Source organism: Anomaloglossus baeobatrachus, chromosome 11 (genome assembly GCF_048569485.1).
Source record: "Anomaloglossus baeobatrachus isolate aAnoBae1 chromosome 11, aAnoBae1.hap1, whole genome shotgun sequence".
NCBI lineage: Eukaryota > Metazoa > Chordata > Amphibia > Anura > Aromobatidae > Anomaloglossus > Anomaloglossus baeobatrachus.
In genome coordinates, this window is record NC_134363.1 from 188,656,978 (window position 1) to 188,677,904 (window position 20,927).

Consider the following 20,927-nt stretch of genomic DNA (forward strand, 5'->3'; position numbering starts at 1 on the left):
TGACTGATGTACGGGGCGGTGCAGGGCTCAGAAAGCTGCTCCGCGTGCAGAGTCCCAGGTATCGTCATTATACTGTACATTATATACACGACACCCACTGTACAATATATACCCCCTGTATATTATATACACCCCCTGTGCATTATATACACCCCCTGTACATTATATACACCCCCTGTATATTATATACACCCCCTGTGCATTATATACACCCCCTGTACATTATATACACCCCCTGTATATTATATACACCCCCTGTGCATTATATACACCCCCTGTACATTATATACACCCCCTGTACATTATATACACCCCCTGTACATTATATACACCCCCTGTACATTATATACACCTCCTGTGCATTATATACACCCCCTGTATATTATATACACCCCCTGTACATTATATACACCTCCTGTGCATTATATACACCCCCTGTATATTATATACACCCCCTGTACATTATATACACCTCCTGTGCATTATATACACCCCCTGTATATTATATACACCCCCTGTACATTGTATATACCCCCTGTACATTATATACACCCCCTGTATATTATATACACGACACCCACTGTACAATATATACACCCCCTGTACATTATATACACCCCCTGTACATTGTATATACCACCTGTACATTATATACACCCCCTGTACATTATATACACCCCCTGTACATTGTATATACCACCTGTACATTATATACACCCCCTGTACATTGTATATACCACCTGTACATTATATACACCCCCTGTACATTGTATACACCCCCTGTACATTATATACACCCCCTGTACATTATATACACCTCCTGTGCATTATATACACCCCCTGTATATTATATACACCCCCTGTACATTATATACACCTCCTGTGCATTATATACACCCCCTGTATATTATATACACCCCCTGTACATTATATACACCTCCTGTGCATTATATACACCCCCAGTATATTATATACACCCCCTGTACATTATATACACCTCCTGTGCATTATATACACCCCCTGTATATTATATACACCCCCTGTACATTATATACACCTCCTGTGCATTATATACACCCCCTGTATATTATATACACCCCCTGTACATTATATACACCTCCTGTGCATTATATACACCCGCTGTATATTATATACACCCCCTGTACATTATATACACCTCCTGTGCATTATATACACCCCCTGTATATTATATACACCCCCTGTATATTATATACACCCCCTGTATATTATATACACCCCCTGTATATTATATACACCCCCTGTACATTATATACACCTCCTGTGCATTATATACACCCCCTGTATATTATATACACCCCCTGTACATTATATACACCTCCTGTGCATTATATACACCCCCTGTATATTATATACACCCCCTGTACATTATATACACCCCCTGTACATTATATACACCCCCTGTACATTGTATACACCCCCTGTACATTATATACACCCCCTGTACATTGTATACACCCCCTGTACATTATATACACCCCCTGTACATTGTATACACCCCCTGTACATTATATACACCCCCTGTACATTATATACACCCCCTGTACATTATATACACCCCCTGTACATTATATACACCTCCTGTGCATTATATACACCCCCTGTATATTATATACACCCCCTGTACATTATATACACCCCCTGTACATTATATACACCTCCTGTGCATTATATACACCCCCTGTATATTATATACACCCCCTGTACATTATATACACCCCCTGTACATTATATACACCTCCTGTACATTGTATACACCCCCTGTATATTGTATACACCCCCTGTACATTATATACACCCCCTGTACATTATATATACCCCCGTACATTGTATACACCCCCTGTACATTGTATACACCTCCTGTACATTGTATACACCCCCTGTATATTGTATACACCCCCTGTACATTGTATACACCCCCTGTACATTATATATACCCCCGTACATTGTATACACCCCCTGTACATTATATACACCTCCTGTACATTGTATACACCCCCTGTATATTGTATACACCCCCTGTACATTGTATACACCCCCTGTACATTATATATACCCCCGTACATTGTATACACCCCCTGTACATTATATACACCCCCTGTACATTGTATACACCCCCTGTACATTGTATACACCCCCTGTATATTGTATACACCCCCTGTACATTGTATACAACCCCTGTACATTATATACACCCCCTGTACATTGTATACACCCCCTGTACATTGTATACACCCCCTGTACATTATATACACCCCCTGTACATTATATACACCTCCTGTGCATTATATACACCCCCTGTATATTATATACACCCCCTGTACATTATATACACCTCCTGTGCATTATATACACCCCCAGTATATTATATACACCCCCTGTACATTATATACACCTCCTGTGCATTATATACACCCCCTGTATATTATATACACCCCCTGTACATTATATACACCTCCTGTGCATTATATACACCCCCTGTATATTATATACACCCCCTGTACATTATATACACCTCCTGTGCATTATATACACCCGCTGTATATTATATACACCCCCTGTACATTATATACACCTCCTGTGCATTATATACACCCCCTGTATATTATATACACCCCCTGTATATTATATACACCCCCTGTATATTATATACACCCCCTGTATATTATATACACCCCCTGTACATTATATACACCTCCTGTGCATTATATACACCCCCTGTATATTATATACACCCCCTGTACATTATATACACCTCCTGTGCATTATATACACCCCCTGTATATTATATACACCCCCTGTACATTATATACACCCCCTGTACATTATATACACCCCCTGTACATTGTATACACCCCCTGTACATTATATACACCCCCTGTACATTGTATACACCCCCTGTACATTATATACACCCCCTGTACATTGTATACACCCCCTGTACATTATATACACCCCCTGTACATTATATACACCCCCTGTACATTATATACACCCCCTGTACATTATATACACCTCCTGTGCATTATATACACCCCCTGTATATTATATACACCCCCTGTACATTATATACACCCCCTGTACATTATATACACCTCCTGTGCATTATATACACCCCCTGTACATTATATACACCCCCTGTACATTATATACACCCCCTGTACATTATATACACCTCCTGTACATTGTATACACCCCCTGTATATTGTATACACCCCCTGTACATTATATACACCCCCTGTACATTATATACACCTCCTGTACATTATATACACCCCCTGTACATTATATACACCCCCTGTACATTATATACACCCCCTGTACATTATATACACCTCCTGTGCATTATATACACCCCCTGTACATTATATACACCCCCTGTACATTATATACACCTCCTGTACATTGTATACACCCCCTGTACATTATATACACCCCCTGTACATTATATACACCCCCTGTACATTATATACACCTCCTGTGCATTATATACACCCCCTGTACATTATATACACCCCCTGTACATTATATACACCTCCTGTACATTATATACACCCCCTGTACATTATATACACCTCCTGTACATTATATACACCCCCTGTACATTATATACACCCCCTGTACATTATATACACCTCCTGTACATTGTATACACCCCCTGTATATTGTATACACCCCCTGTACATTATATACACCCCCTGTACATTATATATACCCCCGTACATTGTATACACCCCCTGTACATTGTATACACCTCCTGTACATTGTATACACCCCCTGTATATTGTATACACCCCCTGTACATTGTATACACCCCCTGTACATTATATATACCCCCGTACATTGTATACACCCCCTGTACATTATATACACCTCCTGTACATTGTATACACCCCCTGTATATTGTATACACCCCCTGTACATTGTATACACCCCCTGTACATTATATATACCCCCGTACATTGTATACACCCCCTGTACATTATATACACCCCCTGTACATTGTATACACCCCCTGTACATTGTATACACCCCCTGTATATTGTATACACCCCCTGTACATTGTATACAACCCCTGTACATTATATACACCCCCTGTACATTGTATACACCCCCTGTATATTGTATACACCCCCTGTACATTATATACACCCCCTGTACATTATATACACCTCCTGTGCATTATATACACCCCCTGTATATTATATACACCCCCTGTACATTATATACACCCCCTGTACATTATACACACCTCCTGTGCATTATATACACCCCCTGTATATTATATACACTCCCTGTACATTATATACACCTCCTGTGCATTATATGCACCCCCTGTATATTATATACACTCCCTGTACATTATATACACCCCCTGTACATTATATACACCCCCTGTACATTATATACACCCCCTGTATATTATATACACCCCCTGTATATTATATACACTCCCTGTACAATATATACCCCCTGTACATTATATACACCCCCTGTACATTGTATATACCACCTGTACATTGTATATACCCCCTGTATATTATATACACCCCCTGTGCAATATATACACCCCCTGTACATTATATACACCCCCTGTACATTATATACACCCCCTGTATATTATATACACGACACCCACTGTACAATATATACCCCCTGTATATTATATACACTCCCTGTACATTATATACACCTCCTGTGCATTATATACACTCCCTGTACATTATATACACCCCCTGTACATTATATACACCCCCTGTACATTATATACACCCCCTGTACATTATATACACCCCCTGTACATTATATACACCTCCTGTGCATTATATACACCCCCTGTATATTATATACACCCCCTGTACATTATATACACCCCCTGTACATTATATACACCCCCTGTATATTATATACACCCCCTGTACATTATATACACCTCCTGTGCATTATATACACCCCCTGTATATTATATACACCCCCTGTACATTATATACACCCCCTGTATATTATATACACCCCCTGTACATTGTATACACCCCCTGTATATTATATACACCCCCTGTATATTATATACACCCCCTGTTCATTATATACACCCCCTGTATATTATATACACCCCCTGTACATTGTATACACCCCCTGTACATTATATACACCCCCTGTACATTGTATACACCCCCTGTATATTGTATACACCCCCTGTACATTATATACACCCCCTGTGCATTGTATACACCCCCTGTACATTGTATACACCCCCTGTGCATTATATACACCCCCTGTACATTGTATACACCCCCTGTACATTATATACACCCCCTGTGCATTATATACACCCCCTGTGCATTATATACACCCCCTGTACATTGTATACACCCCCTGTATATTGTATACACCCCCTGTACATTATATACAACCCCTGTACATTATATACACCCCCTGTACATTGTATACACCCCCTGTATATTGTATACACCCCCTGTACATTATATACACCCCCTGTACATTGTATACACCCCCTGTACATTGTATACACCCCCTGTACATTATATACACCCCCTGTACATTGTATACACCCCCTGTACATTATATATACCCCTGTACATTGTATACACCCCCTGTACATTATATATACCCCTGTACATTATATACACCTCCTGTACATTATATACACCCCCTGTACATTGTATACACCCCCTGTACATTGTATACACCCCCTGTACATTGTATATACCCCCTGTACATTATATACACCCCCTGTACATTATATACACCCCCTGTACATTGTATATACACCCCCTGTACATTGTATACACCCCCTGTACATTGTATACACCCCCTGTACATTGTATATACCCCCTGTACATTATATACACCCCCTGTACATTATATACACCCCCTGTACATTATATACACCCCCTGTACATTGTATATACCCCCTGTACATTATATACACCCCCTGTACATTGTATATACCCCCTGTACATTATATACACCCCCTGTACATTGTATATACCCCCTGTACATTATATACACCCCCTGTACATTATATACACCCCCTGTACATTGTATATACCCCCTGTACATTGTATACACCCCCTGTACATTGTATATACCCCCTGTACATTATATACACCCCCTGTACATTATATACACCCCCTGTACATTGTATATACCCCCTGTACATTATATACACCCCCTGTACATTGTATACACCCCCTGTACATTATATATACCCCCTGTACATTATATACACCCCCTGTACATTATATACACCCCCTGTACATTATATACACCCCCTGTACATTATATACACCTCCTGTACATTATATACACCCCCTGTACATTATATACACCCCCTGTACATTATATACACCCCCTGTACATTGTATACACCCCCTGTACATTGTATACACCCCCTGTACATTATATACACCCCCTGTACATTATATACACCCCCTGTACATTATATACACCTCCTGTACATTATATACACCCCCTGTACATTATATACACCCCCTGTACATTATATACACCCCCTGTACATTGTATACACCCCCTGTACATTATATACACCCCCTGTACATTATATACATGTTTGTCCCTTTAATTGTTGTTTTTCTATTATGTGTAGATGAGGAGGCGACTCCCTGTGAGAAGGAGAAGTTATTAGAAGACTCCAGGAGCCTCCTCCCGCCCCGTGATCTGCAGAACTTCCTGGTGAAGCACAAGAGCCGCTGACATGGCTGTGACGATACTGCTGCTGCTGGGAGCGCTGCTGACAAGTGCAGGTACCGAGCCGCTGACACATTGTAACGAGCCCTCGCTGTGAGCACTGCTGACACATTGTAACGAGCCCTCGCTGTGAGCGCTGCTGACACATTGTAACGAGCCCTCGCTGTGAGCGCTGCTGACACATTGTAACGAGTCCCCGCTGTGAGCACTGCTGACACATTGTAACGAGCCCTCGCTGTGAGTGCTGCTGACACATTGTAACGAGTCCTCGCTGTGAGCACTGCTGACACATTGTAACGAGTCCTCGCTGTGAGCACTGCTGACACATTGTAACGAGCCCTCGCTGTGAGTGCTGCTGACACATTGTAACGAGTCCTCGCTGTGAGCACTGCTGACACATTGTAACGAGTCCTCGCTGTGAGCACTGCTGACACATTGTAACGAGCCCTCGCTGTGAGCGCTGCTGACACATTGTAACGAGCCCTCGCTGTGAGCACTGCTGACACATTGTAACGAGCCCTCGCTGTGAGCGCTGCTGACACATTGTAACGAGTCCCCGCTGTGAGCACTGCTGACACATTGTAACGAGCCCTCGCTGTGAGTGCTGCTGACACATTGTAACGAGCCCTCGCTGTGAGCGCTGCTGACACATTGTAACGAGTCCTCGCTGTGAGCACTGCTGACACATTGTAACGAGCCCTCGCTGTGAGTGCTGCTGACACATTGTAACGAGTCCTCGCTGTGAGCACTGCTGACACATTGTAACGAGTCCTCGCTGTGAGCACTGCTGACACATTGTAACGAGCCCTCGCTGTGAGCGCTGCTGACACATTGTAACGAGCCCTCGCTGTGAGCGCTGCTGACACATTGTAACGAGCCCTCGCTGTGAGCGCTGCTGACACATTGTAACGAGCCCTCGCTGTGAGCACTGCTGACACATTGTAACGAGCTCTCGCTGTGAGCGCTGCTGACACATTGTAACGAGTCCTCGCTGTGAGCGCTGCTGACACATTGTAACGAGTCCTCGCTGTGAGCGCTGCTGACACATTGTAACGAGTCCTCGCTGTGAGCGCTGCTGACACATTGTAACGAGCCCCCGCTGTGAGCGCTGCTGACACATTGTAACGAGTCCTCGCTGTGAGCGCTGCTGACACATTGTAACGAGCCCTCACTGTGAGCGCTGCTGACACATTGTAACGAGTCCTCGCTGTGAGCGCTGCTGACACATTGTAACGAGTTCTCCCTGTGAGCGCTGCTGACACATTGTAACGAGTCCTCGCTGTGAGCACTGCTGACACATTGTAACGAGTCCTCGCTGTGAGCACTGCTGACACATTGTAACGAGTCCTCGCTGTGAGCGCTGCTGACACATTGTAACGAGTCCTCGCTGTGAGCGCTGCTGACACATTGTAACGAGTCCTCGCTGTGAGCGCTGCTGACACATTGTAACGAGCCCTCGCTGTGAGCGCTGCTGACACATTGTAACGAGCCCTCGCTGTGAGCGCTGCTGACACATTGTAACGAGCCCTCGCTGTGAGCGCTGCTGACACATTGTAACGAGTCCTCGCTGTGAGCGCTGCTGACACATTGTAACGAGTCCTCGCTGTGAGCGCTGCTGACACATTGTAACGAGTCCTCGCTGTGAGCGCTGCTGACACATTGTAACGAGTCCTCGCTGTGAGCGCTGCTGACACATTGTAACGAGTCCTCGCTGTGAGCGCTGCTGACACATTGTAACGAGTCCTCGCTGTGAGTGCTGCTGACACATTGTAACGAGTCCTCGCTGTGAGTGCTGCTGACACATTGTAACGAGTCCTCGCTGTGAGCGCTGCTGACACATTGTAACGAGTCCTCGCTGTGAGCGCTGCTGACACATTGTAACGAGTCCTCGCTGTGAGCGCTGCTGACACATTGTAACGAGTCCTCGCTGTGAGCGCTGCTGACACATTGTAACGAGCCCTCGCTGTGAGCGCTGCTGACACATTGTAACGAGCCCTCGCTGTGAATGCTGCTGACACATTGTAACGAGCCCTCGCTGTGAATGCTGCTGACAGGTAACGAGCCAGTGACACATTGTAACGAGCGCTCGCTGTGAATGCTGCTGACACATTGTAACGAGCCCTCGCTGTGAACGCTGCTGTCACTTTGTAACGAGCCCTCGCTGTGAGCACTGCTGACACATTGTAACGAGCCCTCGCTGTGAGCACTGCTGACACATTGTAACGAGCCCTCGCTGTGAGCACTGCTGACACATTGTAACGAGCCCTCGCTGTGAATGCTGCTGTCACTTTGTAACGAGTCCTCGCTGTGAGCACTGCTGACACATTGTAACGAGCCCTCGCTGTGAGCGCTGCTGACACATTGTAACGAGCCCTCGCTGTGAGCACTGCTGACACATTGTAACGAGTCCTCGCTGTGAGCACTGCTGACACATTTTAACGAGCGCTCGCTGTGAATGCTGCTGTCACATTGTAACGAGCCCTCGCTGTGAGCACTGCTGACACATTGTAACGAGCCCCCGCTGTGAACGCTGCTGACACATTGTAACGAGCCCCCGCTGTGAGCGCTGCTGACCGGTAACGAGCCAGTGACACATTGTAACGAGCCCCCGCTGTGAGCGCTGCTGACCGGTAACGAGCCAGTGACACATTGTAACGAGCGCTCGCTGTGAATGCTGCTGTCACATTGTAACGAGCCCTCGCTGTGAGCGCTGCTGACACATTGTAACGAGCCCTCGCTGTGAATGCTGCTGTCACTTTGTAACGAGTCCTCGCTGTGAGCGCTGCTGACACATTGTAACGAGTCCTCGCTGTGAGCACTGCTGACACATTGTAACGAGCCCTCGCTGTGAGCACTGCTGACACATTGTAACGAGTCCTCGCTGTGAATGCTGCTGTCACTTTGTAACGAGCCCTCGCTGTGAGCGCTGCTGACACATTGTAACGAGTCCTCGCTGTGAGCGCTGCTGACACATTGTAACGAGCCCCCGCTGTGAGCACTGCTGACACATTGTAACGAGCCCTCGCTGTGAACGCTGCTGACACATTGTAACGAGCCCCCGCTGTGAGCGCTGCTGACCGGTAACGAGCCAGTGACACATTGTAACGAGCCCTCGCTGTGAGCGCTGCTGACACATTGTAACGAGCCCCCGCTGTGAGCGCTGCTGACCGGTAACGAGCCAGTGACACATTGTAACGAGCGCTCGCTGTGAATGCTGCTGACACATTGTAACGAGCCCTCGCTGTGAGCGCTGCTGACACATTGTAACGAGTCCTCGCTGTGAACGCTGCTGACACATTGTAACGAGTCCTCGCTGTGAATGCTGCTGTCACTTTGTAACGAGCCCTCGCTGTGAGCACTGCTGACACATTGTAACGAGTCCTCACTGTGAGCACTGCTGACACATTGTAACGAGCCCTCGCTGTGAGTGCTGCTGACACATTGTAACGAGTCCTCGCTGTGAGCACTGCTGACACATTGTAACGAGTCCTCGCTGTGAGCGCTGCTGACACATTGTAACGAGTCCTCGCTGTGAGCACTGCTGACACATTGTAACGAGTCCTCGCTGTGAACGCTGCTGACACATTGTAACGAGTCCTCGCTGTGAGCGCTGCTGACACATTGTAACGAGTCCTCGCTGTGAGCACTGCTGACACATTGTAACGAGTCCTCGCTGTGAGCACTGCTGACACATTGTAACGAGTCCTCGCTGTGAGCGCTGCTGACACATTGTAACGAGTCCTCGCTGTGAGCACTGCTGACACATTGTAACGAGCCCTCGCTGTGAGCACTGCTGACACATTGTAACGAGTCCTCGCTGTGAGCACTGCTGACACATTGTAACGAGCCCTCGCTGTGAGCACTGCTGACACATTGTAACGAGCCCTCGCTGTGAGCACTGCTGACACATTGTAACGAGTCCTCGCTGTGAGCGCTGCTGACACATTGTAACGAGTCCTCACTGTGAGCACTGCTGACACATTGTAACGAGTCCTCGCTGTGAGCACTGCTGACACATTGTAACGAGTCCTCGCTGTGAGCACTGCTGACACATTGTAACGAGTCCTCGCTGTGAGCGCTGCTGACACATTGTAACGAGTCCTCGCTGTGAGCACTGCTGACACATTGTAACGAGCCCTCGCTGTGAGCACTGCTGACACATTGTAACGAGTCCTCGCTGTGAGCACTGCTGACACATTGTAACGAGCCCTCGCTGTGAGCACTGCTGACACATTGTAACGAGCCCTCGCTGTGAGCACTGCTGACACATTGTAACGAGTCCTCGCTGTGAGCGCTGCTGACACATTGTAACTTGCTGCTGACACATTGTAACGACCCCGGTCCTCTGATCGCCGGCCCCCCCTCTTCTCCAGAGTAACAGAACCGGGGGTCTTGGGCTCAGTTCGGGGCGATTTCCCCAGGAACTCCCCATCCACCCGTAGATTGTGGGGTCACGTGATCTGTTAACCCTTCCTGTCACTGACGGGAAAGTCTCAGAACGCTGATGAGTGACTCTCATGGACTGTAATAAATGGTTGTGGCGATTTAGGCTATGTGCGCACTTACCGTATTTTTCGCGGATTTTGCCGCGGATTTGCTGCATGTTTCGCTGCAGAAAATGTTCATAACATCTCTGCAGTGAATCACCAGCAAATCCTATGGAGAAAAAAAATCCTGTGCGCACTGGGCGGAATTTGACAGCTGCGTGTTTTGCTGCGGAAATCCCGCAGCAAAAACAAGTGCATGTCACTTCTTTTCCGCACAGCGCTGCGGGATTTCACTCCATTGACTCAATGTTAATCATGAAATCCCGCAGGGAATAACGCAGGAAGCAAATTCTGTGCGGTTCACTGCGTTTTCCTGCGTTATTCCCTGCGGTATTTTGCGGTTTACCTCCGGTAATGTGCATCACTTGCTTGCGGTTTTGCAGGGAAGTGATGTCATTACAGGAAGAGGAAGCCGTGCACAGTAAACACACACATAGATCACAGACACAGACATCACAGACACATAGATCACACATAGAAAGAAAACGGAAATATAGGAAAAAAAGAACGTGGGCTCCGCTGCATATTCACCTTCCAGCCGAGGTAAGCACACAGCAGCGGCCCGGTATTCTCAGGCTGGGGAGGGAGAGGGGCAGGGTTAATGTCCCCCGCCTCACTCCCCCTCCGGCAGCCGAGAATATCAGCCGCAGCTGCCCCGGCACTGTCGCATGCAATATGCGACAATACCGGCGTGTCCTCGGCTCTTCTTGCCACTGTGTAGCAGTGGTGGCAAGGTAATACAAGGGGTTAATGATGGTGGGGGACCACCGCCATTAACCCCAGGCTTGATCATGGCAGCGTCTATGTGACAGCTGACATGATCAACCCGTAAGTAAACTGAAGAAAACACAGACACCGAAAAATCCTTTATTTTAAATAAAACAAACAAGCCTCGTTCACCATTTTATTAACCCCTCCCGCACCAAAGCTCCGGCGTAATCCAGGTCCGACGTCCAGCGCTGCTTCCATCCAGCCGCGACTGTCACAGAGACAGCGCTGAATGAAAGCAGCAGAGGTAATTACCGGTCATTTCCCACGGCCGGTAATGTGAACTCACTGCCGACCGTGGGAAATGCAGCGATCTGTCATCTATCTCTCTATCTATCTATCCCTCTATCTATCTATCTATCCCTCTGTCTGTCTGTCTATCTATCCCTCTATCTATTCTTCTGTCTATCTACTCTCAGAATTAAATGACTTTTTTTTTTTTTTTTTTTTTTCTTCTTCAATGTGCTTTATTGCATTGAAAGCAATAAAGCACATCCCAACCCGCACGCGGCAAAACCGCGGCAATACCGCGAATAATACCGCGGTAAAACCGCAGCAAACCGCGGCAAACCGCATGCGGTTTTCGGGTGCGGTTTCCCGCGGTTTTTTACCGCGGGTGCGGTAATCTTTGAGGGCATGCGGAATTTTCTCAAGAAAATTCCACTTCCCAGTGCGCACAGAGCCTTATGGCGCTGTCTGGCAGGCCGCCTCCGCTTTAACCCCGGCCGTCCCATCGCAGCGGCGTGTGTAGACTGTAAGGCTATGTGCGCACTAGAAATGTGAAGTTTCTCCAGAAAATTTCTTGAGAAACTTCTGGGAGTGAAAGATTTCCGGACCTCCGGAAAAAATCCGCACCAAATCCACATGCGGATTAGCCGCGGATTAGCCGCGGAATAGCCGCGATTTTCCCGCGGGTGGTTCCCTGCGGATTTTGCAGGCTGTACTGCCGAAATCCGCAGGTACGTGCGGAAATAATGGACATGCTCATTTTCTCAAGGAAATTTCTTGAGAAAATCCGCACAGTGCGCACAGCTATTTTTTTTTCTCATAGAATTTGCTGGGAAATGTCTGCACAAATTGCAGACATTGCTCAAGAAATTTCCGCGGCAAATCCGCGGGTAAAACGCACTAGTGCGCACAGAGCCTAATACCGCTCACCGCCTGCAGACCGGGGGGCGCTGCTGAGTCTTACTCCTTCCCAGTTTCCCCTCTTTATCTTACATGTGATAATTCTGCAGCAGTGACCCCCATCCGATGCTCTGCCGCGGGGGGCGGACCCCCATAATCACCTAGGAGTGGTTCTCCCAGTAAACTCTGCCTTGTGTATGACTGGAGTGGGAGAACTGGTTTGTTAACCCCTCGTCTTCCTGCCGTCTGTAGCCTCCCTGCTGGGGGGGGCGGCACTGATCGTATTCATTGTTGGGGTTTCCTCCTCATCCGTGGCCGATGGCGGGAGTGTCCCCGTATTAACCCCATCCTCCCTGTCTGTCCCAGGGGCTGTCTTCAGATTTGCCTCCTATTATGGAGACCACATGGTTCTGCAGCAGATGCCGGCCCGCGCTGTGGTGTGGGGCTACGGAGACGTGGGGGCCCGGGTGACTGTCACCCTTCTGCAAGGAATGGACACCATCTCAAAGACGGCGGTGAGCGTCCACGGTAAGTGCAAAGCGGCATATGGCGGCATCAGGTGCAGGGTACATGGCCGATGTTTAGCGCCACCCCTGACTGCGGGAGGTGTCTGGTATTGCATCTTGGTCACATTGAAGTGAATGATGCTGGGCTGTAATACCACCCACGGGCAGGGGAGGCGCTGGACAGCCCCTCTAAGACCTCTGCGTGCTGACACTGAATGGACCCTCTTGCGGCAGCCGCACCGTTCTCCAGACCCCATCCTGAATATACACAATATACTCCGCAGCGGAGACGGTAACTCTATCAGTGGAATCCAGAGAACCGCACTGATACATTGTAACAGATCCTCAGATGTGACCACGGTGCGGGGTCCCAGAGGGGTCTTCAGAGCCTCGTGTTCCCGTTCACTGACAGCAAGCGGTGATCGTCTGTGACTGAAGATGGGAAACTGGTTTACAGGAGAAAAACATCGTAATTAACCCCTCAGCTGCCAGCCCCTCGCAGGATGTGGCCGCTCTGGACGTGAACGATGCTTAGTAGTCGTGGCTGCTTTATTAACCCTTGTCATTCTGCCGGTCAGGTGATGTCGGCGTGTGGAAGGTCTTACTGGACCCCGTGGAGTACGGGGGGCCGTATCACCTGGTCGCCCAACAGACCTACAAGCAGGAGATCACCAGCATCCACCTGGATGACGTCCTGTTCGGCGACGTCTGGGTCTGCGGGGGGCAGAGTAACATGGAGATGACCGTATCCCAGGTAGGCGCCCCCCTCTATAGATCGTACCCTGGGTAGGCCCGTCCCACCTATAGACCGTCCCACAGGTAGGCGCCCCCCTCTATAGATCGTACCCTGGGTAGGCCCATCCCACCTATAGACCGTCCCACAGGTAGGCGCCCCCCTCTATAGATCGTACCCTGGGTAGGCCCGTCCCACCTATAGACCGTCCCACAGGTAGGCGCCCACCCTCTTTAGATTGTATCCCAGGTAAGCAACGTCCCCCCATGTGTATCACAGGTAGGCCCCCCCTATATAGACCATATCCCAGGTATGCGCCCCCTCTAGATTGTATGCTGAGTATTCGCCCCCCTATTGATCATATCTTAGCTAGGCAGCCCCCCTATATAGACCATATCCCAGGCAGGTACCCCCTCTAGATTGTATCACAGGTACGTGGGCCCCACTATAGACAGTAGATGGGCACCCCAAACTTCCCCCCCCACCCATATAGACCATATCCTGGGCGGGCACCCCCTCTCAGTATAGATTGTATCCCAGGTGGCCCCCCCATATAGACCATATCCTGGGTGGGCGGCCCCTCCTCCTATAGATTGTATCCCAGGTGGCCCCCCATAGACCATATACCGGGCAGGCGCCCCCCATAATCCTTCGCCCGCTCTGCGATCTTTCTTCGTGGTCCCCTTGAGTTAATTTTCTGTCCTCCAGATCTTCAATGCCAGTCAGGAGCTGGCGCGAGCCGCACACTTCCCGTACGTCCGGCTGTTCTCCGCCTCCCTGGAGTCCTCGGACACGGAGCTGCTGGACCTCGCGGGCGTGGATCTGGAGTGGTCGGTGCCAACGGCCGGTAAGTGTCTCATGACGAGGGGGCGATCAGTAACGCTGCTGCAAATCCCGTCCTGACTGTAAACTTCACAGCTGAGGGTTTGTTACAGTTGCAGACGGCCCTTACAATCCTCTGCGCTAAAGACGCCAGCGACACAAGTCTACCTGCCGCCCTGAGGGTTTGTTACAATGTGTCAGTCTGAGGCCCAGAGGATCATGTGGACTGGATACAACTGTAACAAAGCCTCAGCTGTAGGTAGTGCACAGATCACCGGCGCGGTCACTGACAGCTGATGGTTTGTTACAATGTATCAGCCCTGAGCCAAGGCTGACTGGATGCACCAGTAACGGACCCCCAGCTGTGAGAAGTACTGGGTGTGTGAAGGTTCCAATGTGCAGCTGTAGCCGGCGTTCTGGACGCGCCCCACACGTGGCGCCGAGGCCCGTGGCACGCCGCGCTGATAGCCCCGCACACTGCCAATAAGTGCAGCGCCCGCTCCATCTGTAACGGTGGATGTTACAATCCCCTCCAGCAAGCAGAGGTCCTGACATCACACAGCTGGGACCGTCCCTTTAAGAGTCCGCGGTTTCTCGTCCTCTCACAATAATTTGTTTCCTCTCCGGACAGAGAACCTCGGACACGGAGACTTCACCTATTTCTCTGCCGTCTGCTGGATCTATGGACGATATTTGGCTCGAAAGTTGAAGTATCCGATAGGACTGGTGGAGTCGGTGTGGGGGGGGACGCCGGTGGAGGCCTGGTCCTCAAAAACAGCGCTGTCCAAATGTGGCCTCTCCGAGACCCCCAAAGAGAGGATCCAGACTGATGAGTATGAGGGGAAGGGGGAAAACGGGGGGGGGGGGGGGGCGCCGGGCATTGTACCCGCTCTCGTATCGTGATCTCGCCCTACGTCCTGATCCGAGACCTCGCCCCGCTATTGTTCTCACCTGACGGTCGCTGAGACCTGGAAGTCGCTGCACAAACGTCGCCCTGAAAATAAAACCTTCTCAATGTTCCTACAGGAGTTACGAGTTTATGGAAGGAGAGGCCGGTCCGTGCCAATACTCCGTCCTGTGGAACGCCATGATCCACCCCCTCCTGAACATGACCATCAAGGGGGCCGTGTGGTATCAAGGTACAGAAAAGAGACCCCCGCTCATCTCCAGTGTACTGCAACCTGGCCCGTCTGTTGGGCGCCCGCTTGTCTCTCGCTGGCCCGTCTGTTGGGCGCCCGCTTGTCTCTCGCTGGCCCGTCTGTTGGGCGCCCGCTTGTCTCTCGCTGGCCCGTCTGTTGGGCGCCCGCTTGTCTCTCGCTGGCCCGTCTGTTGGGCACCGCACTTGTCTCTCGCTGGCCCGTCTGTTGGGCACCGCACTTGTCTCTCGCTGGCCCGTCTGTTGGGCACCGCACTTGTCTCTCGCTGGCCCGTCTGTTGGGCACCGCACTTGTCTCTCGCTGGCCCGTCTGTTGGGTGCTGCTCTTGTCTCTCGCTGGCCCGTCTGTTGGGCACCGCACTTGTCTCTCGCTGGCCCGTCTGTTGGGCACCGCACTTGTCTCTCACTGGCCCGTCTGTTGGGTGCTGCTCTTGTCTCTCGCTGGCCCGTCTGTTGGGTGCTGCTCTTGTCTCTCGCTGGCCCGTCTGTTGGGTGCTGCTCTTGTCTCTCGCTGGCCCGTCTGTTGGGCGCCGCACTTGTCTCTCACTGGCCCGTCTGTTGGGTGCTGCTCTTGTCTCTCGCTGGCCCGTCTGTTGGGTGCCGCGCTTGTCTCTCGCTGGCCCGTCTGTTGGGTGCCGCGCTTGTCTCTCGCTGGCCCGTCTGTTGGGCACCGCACTTGTCTCTCACTGGCCCGTCTGTTGGGTGCTGCTCTTGTCTCTCGCTGGCCCGTCTGTTGGGTGCCGCGCTTGTCTCTCGCTGGCCCGTCTGTTGGGTGCCGCGCTTGTCTCTCGCTGGCCCGTCTGTTGGGTGCGCCGCGCTTGTCTCTCGCTGGCCCGTCTGTTGGGTGCCGCGCTTGTCTCTCGCTGGCTCGACTGTTGGGCACCGCACTTGTTGCTCGCTGGCCCGTCTGTTGGGCGCCTCTCCCTGCTCTGTCAGATTACTGGCCTTGAGTGGGTGCTGGAGACCCTCCACCGCTCTGCTCCATTATGAGCCCGCTGTCCTCGGCCTTTCAGGGGAGCAGAACACCGGCCTGAACACCAATCTCTATAACTGCACATTCCCGGCTCTTATCCAGGACTGGAGACGATCCTTCCATGAGGGGTCCCTGGGGCAAACTGACCCCACCTTCCCTTTTGGGTTTGTGCAGGTAATGACTGACGGATTGTGGGGGGCACAAGAAAGATAACGAGGGTCACACTCTGCTTCTCCTCTACAGCTCAGCACTTACCTGAAAAGCCAACCAGACGACAATTACCCGGTCATCAGATGGCACCAGACTGCCGACTACGGCTACGTCCCCAACCCCAAAATGCCCAACACCTTCATGGCCGTCGCTATGGACCTGGGGGACGAGACGTCTCCGTATGGAAGGTGAAATCACAACAATGTAATATAGATGTATGGTGTCCTGCACCGCCCCCCTCCCTCCCCGGCGTGTCGGCATCACTCTGCCGTACCCCCCCTTCCCCCGCGTGTTGGCGTCACTCTGCAGTACCCCTCCCCCTCACCGCGTGTCGGTGTCACTCTGCCGTACCCCCCCCTTCCCGCGTGTTGACGTCACTCTGCCGTACCCCCCTCCCCGCGCATGTCGGCATCACTCTGCAGTACCCCTCCCCCTCACCGCGTGTCGGTGTCACTCTGCCGTACCCCCCCCTTCCCGCGTGTTGACGTCACTCTGCCGTACCCCCCTCCCCGCGCATGTCGGCATCACTCTGCCGTACCCCCCCTTCCCCCGCGTGTCGGCGTCACTCTGCCATACCCCTCCCCCTCACCGCGTGTCGGTGTCACTCTGCCGTACCCCCCCCCCCCCCCCTTGTGTCTGCGTCACGCTGCCGTACCTCTCCTCCCCGCATATGCCGGTGCCAGCAGTTCTGTATGTATGACTGTATTTGGGGTCTCTCCGCAGTGTGCACCCCCGGGATAAGCTGACTGTGGCGCAGAGACTGTATTTGGGCGCTCGAGCCGTTGCATACGGGGACAGCCGGGTTCATTTCCAGGGGCCGTTTCCAGACAAGATTGACATCTATTACGACCAGTCCTACATGAACATCACCTATAACCAGGAGCTGCTGGTCACCGCCGCCTGCGACCACATATTCGAGGTGAGTGATGGGGGGCGCTCGTCTCGCCAGCTCAGGGGTTGATGTTGGGGTGATTCTTGCTTTCTGTCCTCAGGTGCTGTGCAGCCCGGGGGACGGTGTGTACGGAGAATCGCGGTACTTCTGGGTCTCGGCTCCGGCGGCGGCTCCGTCCTCTCGAGTCATCACAGTCTTGTTTAAAGGATGCAGCCACATCGCCGCCGTCCGCTACGCCTGGTCCGACTGGCCCTGCGACTACAAGCAGTGCCCCATATACAGCGCCCGCGGGAGGCTGCCGGCGCCGCTCTTCATCAAGTATTTCCAATGAGACTGGTTCATAAATTTATCTTTCCTTTTTCAAAAATCTTGAATGTAAATTGGGGAATAATGAAAATCGCGGAGTCTCTCGGGGAAGCGGAGAAGTGCGGACATTACTGAGGATATCTGGGTGAGAGCGGACATTACTGAGGATATCGGGGTGAGAGCGGACATTACTGAGGATATCGGGGTGAGAGCGGACATTACTGAGGATATCGGGGTGAGAGCGGACATTACTGAGGATATCGGGGTGAGAGCGGACATTACTGAGGATATCGGGGTGAGAGCGGACATTACTGAGGATATCGGGGGTGAGGACGGACATTACTGAGGATATCGGGGTGAGAGCGGACATTACTGAGGATATCGGGGGTGAGAGCGGACATTACTGAGGATATCGGGGGTGAGAGCGGACATTACTGAGGATATCGGGGGTGAGAGCGGACATTACTGAGGATATCGGGGGTGAGAGCGGACATTACTGAGGATATCTGGGTGAGAGCGGACATTACTGAGGATATCGGGGTGAGAGCGGACATTACTGAGGATATCGGGGTGAGAGCGGACATTACTGAGGATATCGGGGTGAGAGTGGACATTACTGAGGATATCGGGGTGAGAGTGGACATTACTGTGCCGCTCATATGTTACTGATGGAGGGGCTCATGTGCCGCTCGTTTGTGACTGATGGGGGGAATCATGTGCCGCTCATATGTGACTGGGGGGGCTCATGTGCTGCTCGCATGTGACTGATGGGGGACTAGTGCTGCTCGTATGTGACTGATGGGGGGGCTCGTGCCGCTCGTATGTGACTGATGGGGGGGCTCATGTGCTTCTCATAGGTGACTGATGGGGGGGGGGCTCGTGCTGCTCGTATGTGACTGATGGGGGGGCTCATGTGCTGCTCATATGTGACTGATGAGGGGGCTCATGTGGTGCTCATATGTGACTGGGGGGGCTCATGTGCCGCTTGTATGTCATTGGGGGAGTTCATGTGCTGCTCGTATGTGACTGATGAGGGGGCTCATGTGCTGCTCATATGTGACTGGGGGGGCTCATGTGCTGCTAATATGTGACTGATGGGGGGCTCATGTGCCGCTCATTTGTGACCAATGGGGGGGAATCATGTGCCGCTCATATGTGACTGATGGGGGGGTCATGTGCTGCTCGTATGTGACTGATGGGGGGCTCATGTGCCGCTCGTATGTGACTGGGGGGGCTCGTGCTGCTCCTATGTGACTGATGGGGGGAGGGGTTGGGGTTCATGCTTGGCTGTGATTTATTGGGAGGTATTACATATCATTCTGATGTAAATGTTGATTATTTTTTTGTTTCTAATGATGCACTGTCTTCTTCCGTCTTCGCTCTGCTCTTTGTATTGGAGCTTTTTGTTTTTTCTTTGTTTTTTGTTTTCTTTGTATCCACAATACGGGAAGGATTTTTCTTATTTAATTTGAAATGTATTAAACTGATTTCCCCTTGTTTGCAGCAGTCGCGGCTCCTCTGTGTACAGGGGTCTATGGGGGCCGCTCTTCATGCAGCAGTCGCGGCTCTTCTGTGTACAGGGGTCTATGGGGGCCGCTCTTCATGCAGCAGTCGCGGCTCCTCTGTGTACGGGGGTCTATGGGGGCCGCTCTTCATGCAGCAGTCGCGGCTCCTCTGTGTACGGGGGTCTATGGGGGCCGCTCTTCATGCAGCAGTCGCGGCTCCTCTGTGTACGGGGGTCTATGGGGGCCGCTCTTCATGCAGCAGTCGTGGTTCCTCTGGGTACGGGGGTCTATGGGGGCCGCTCTTCGTGCAGCAGTCGTGGTTCCTCTGGGTATGGGTGTCTATGGGGGCCACTCTTCGTGCAGCAGTCGTGGTTCCTCTGGGTATGGGTGTCTATGGGGGCCGCTCTTCGTGCAGCAGTCGTGGTTCCTCTGGGTACGGGGGTCTATGGGGGCCGCTCTTCGTGCAGCAGTCGTGGTTCCTCTGGGTATGGGGGTCTATGGGGGCCGCTCTTCGTGCAGCGGTTCCTCTGGGGGCAGGGGTCTATGGTGGCCGCTCTTCGTGCAGCGGTCGCGGTTCCTCTGGATGCGGGGGTCTGCTCTTCGTGCAGCG

General features: G+C 51.0%; 1 protein-coding gene across 1 annotated transcript; it reads left to right on the plus strand.

Annotated features, from left to right (window-relative positions):
• The first annotated feature begins 5 nt into the window (after nt 1-5).
• On the plus strand, nt 6-19,636 carry SIAE (sialic acid acetylesterase). Its single transcript, XM_075328594.1, has 11 exons — nt 6-58; nt 6,671-6,827; nt 13,581-13,742; nt 14,299-14,474; nt 15,162-15,300; nt 15,907-16,108; nt 16,302-16,414; nt 17,445-17,578; nt 17,648-17,802; nt 18,338-18,533; nt 18,607-19,636. Exons 2-11 carry the CDS (start codon nt 6,779-6,781, stop codon nt 18,835-18,837), a joined length of 1,557 nt encoding a protein of 518 aa, XP_075184709.1. The 5' UTR covers nt 6-58; nt 6,671-6,778; the 3' UTR covers nt 18,838-19,636.
• Nucleotides 19,637-20,927: the final 1,291 nt, after the last annotated feature.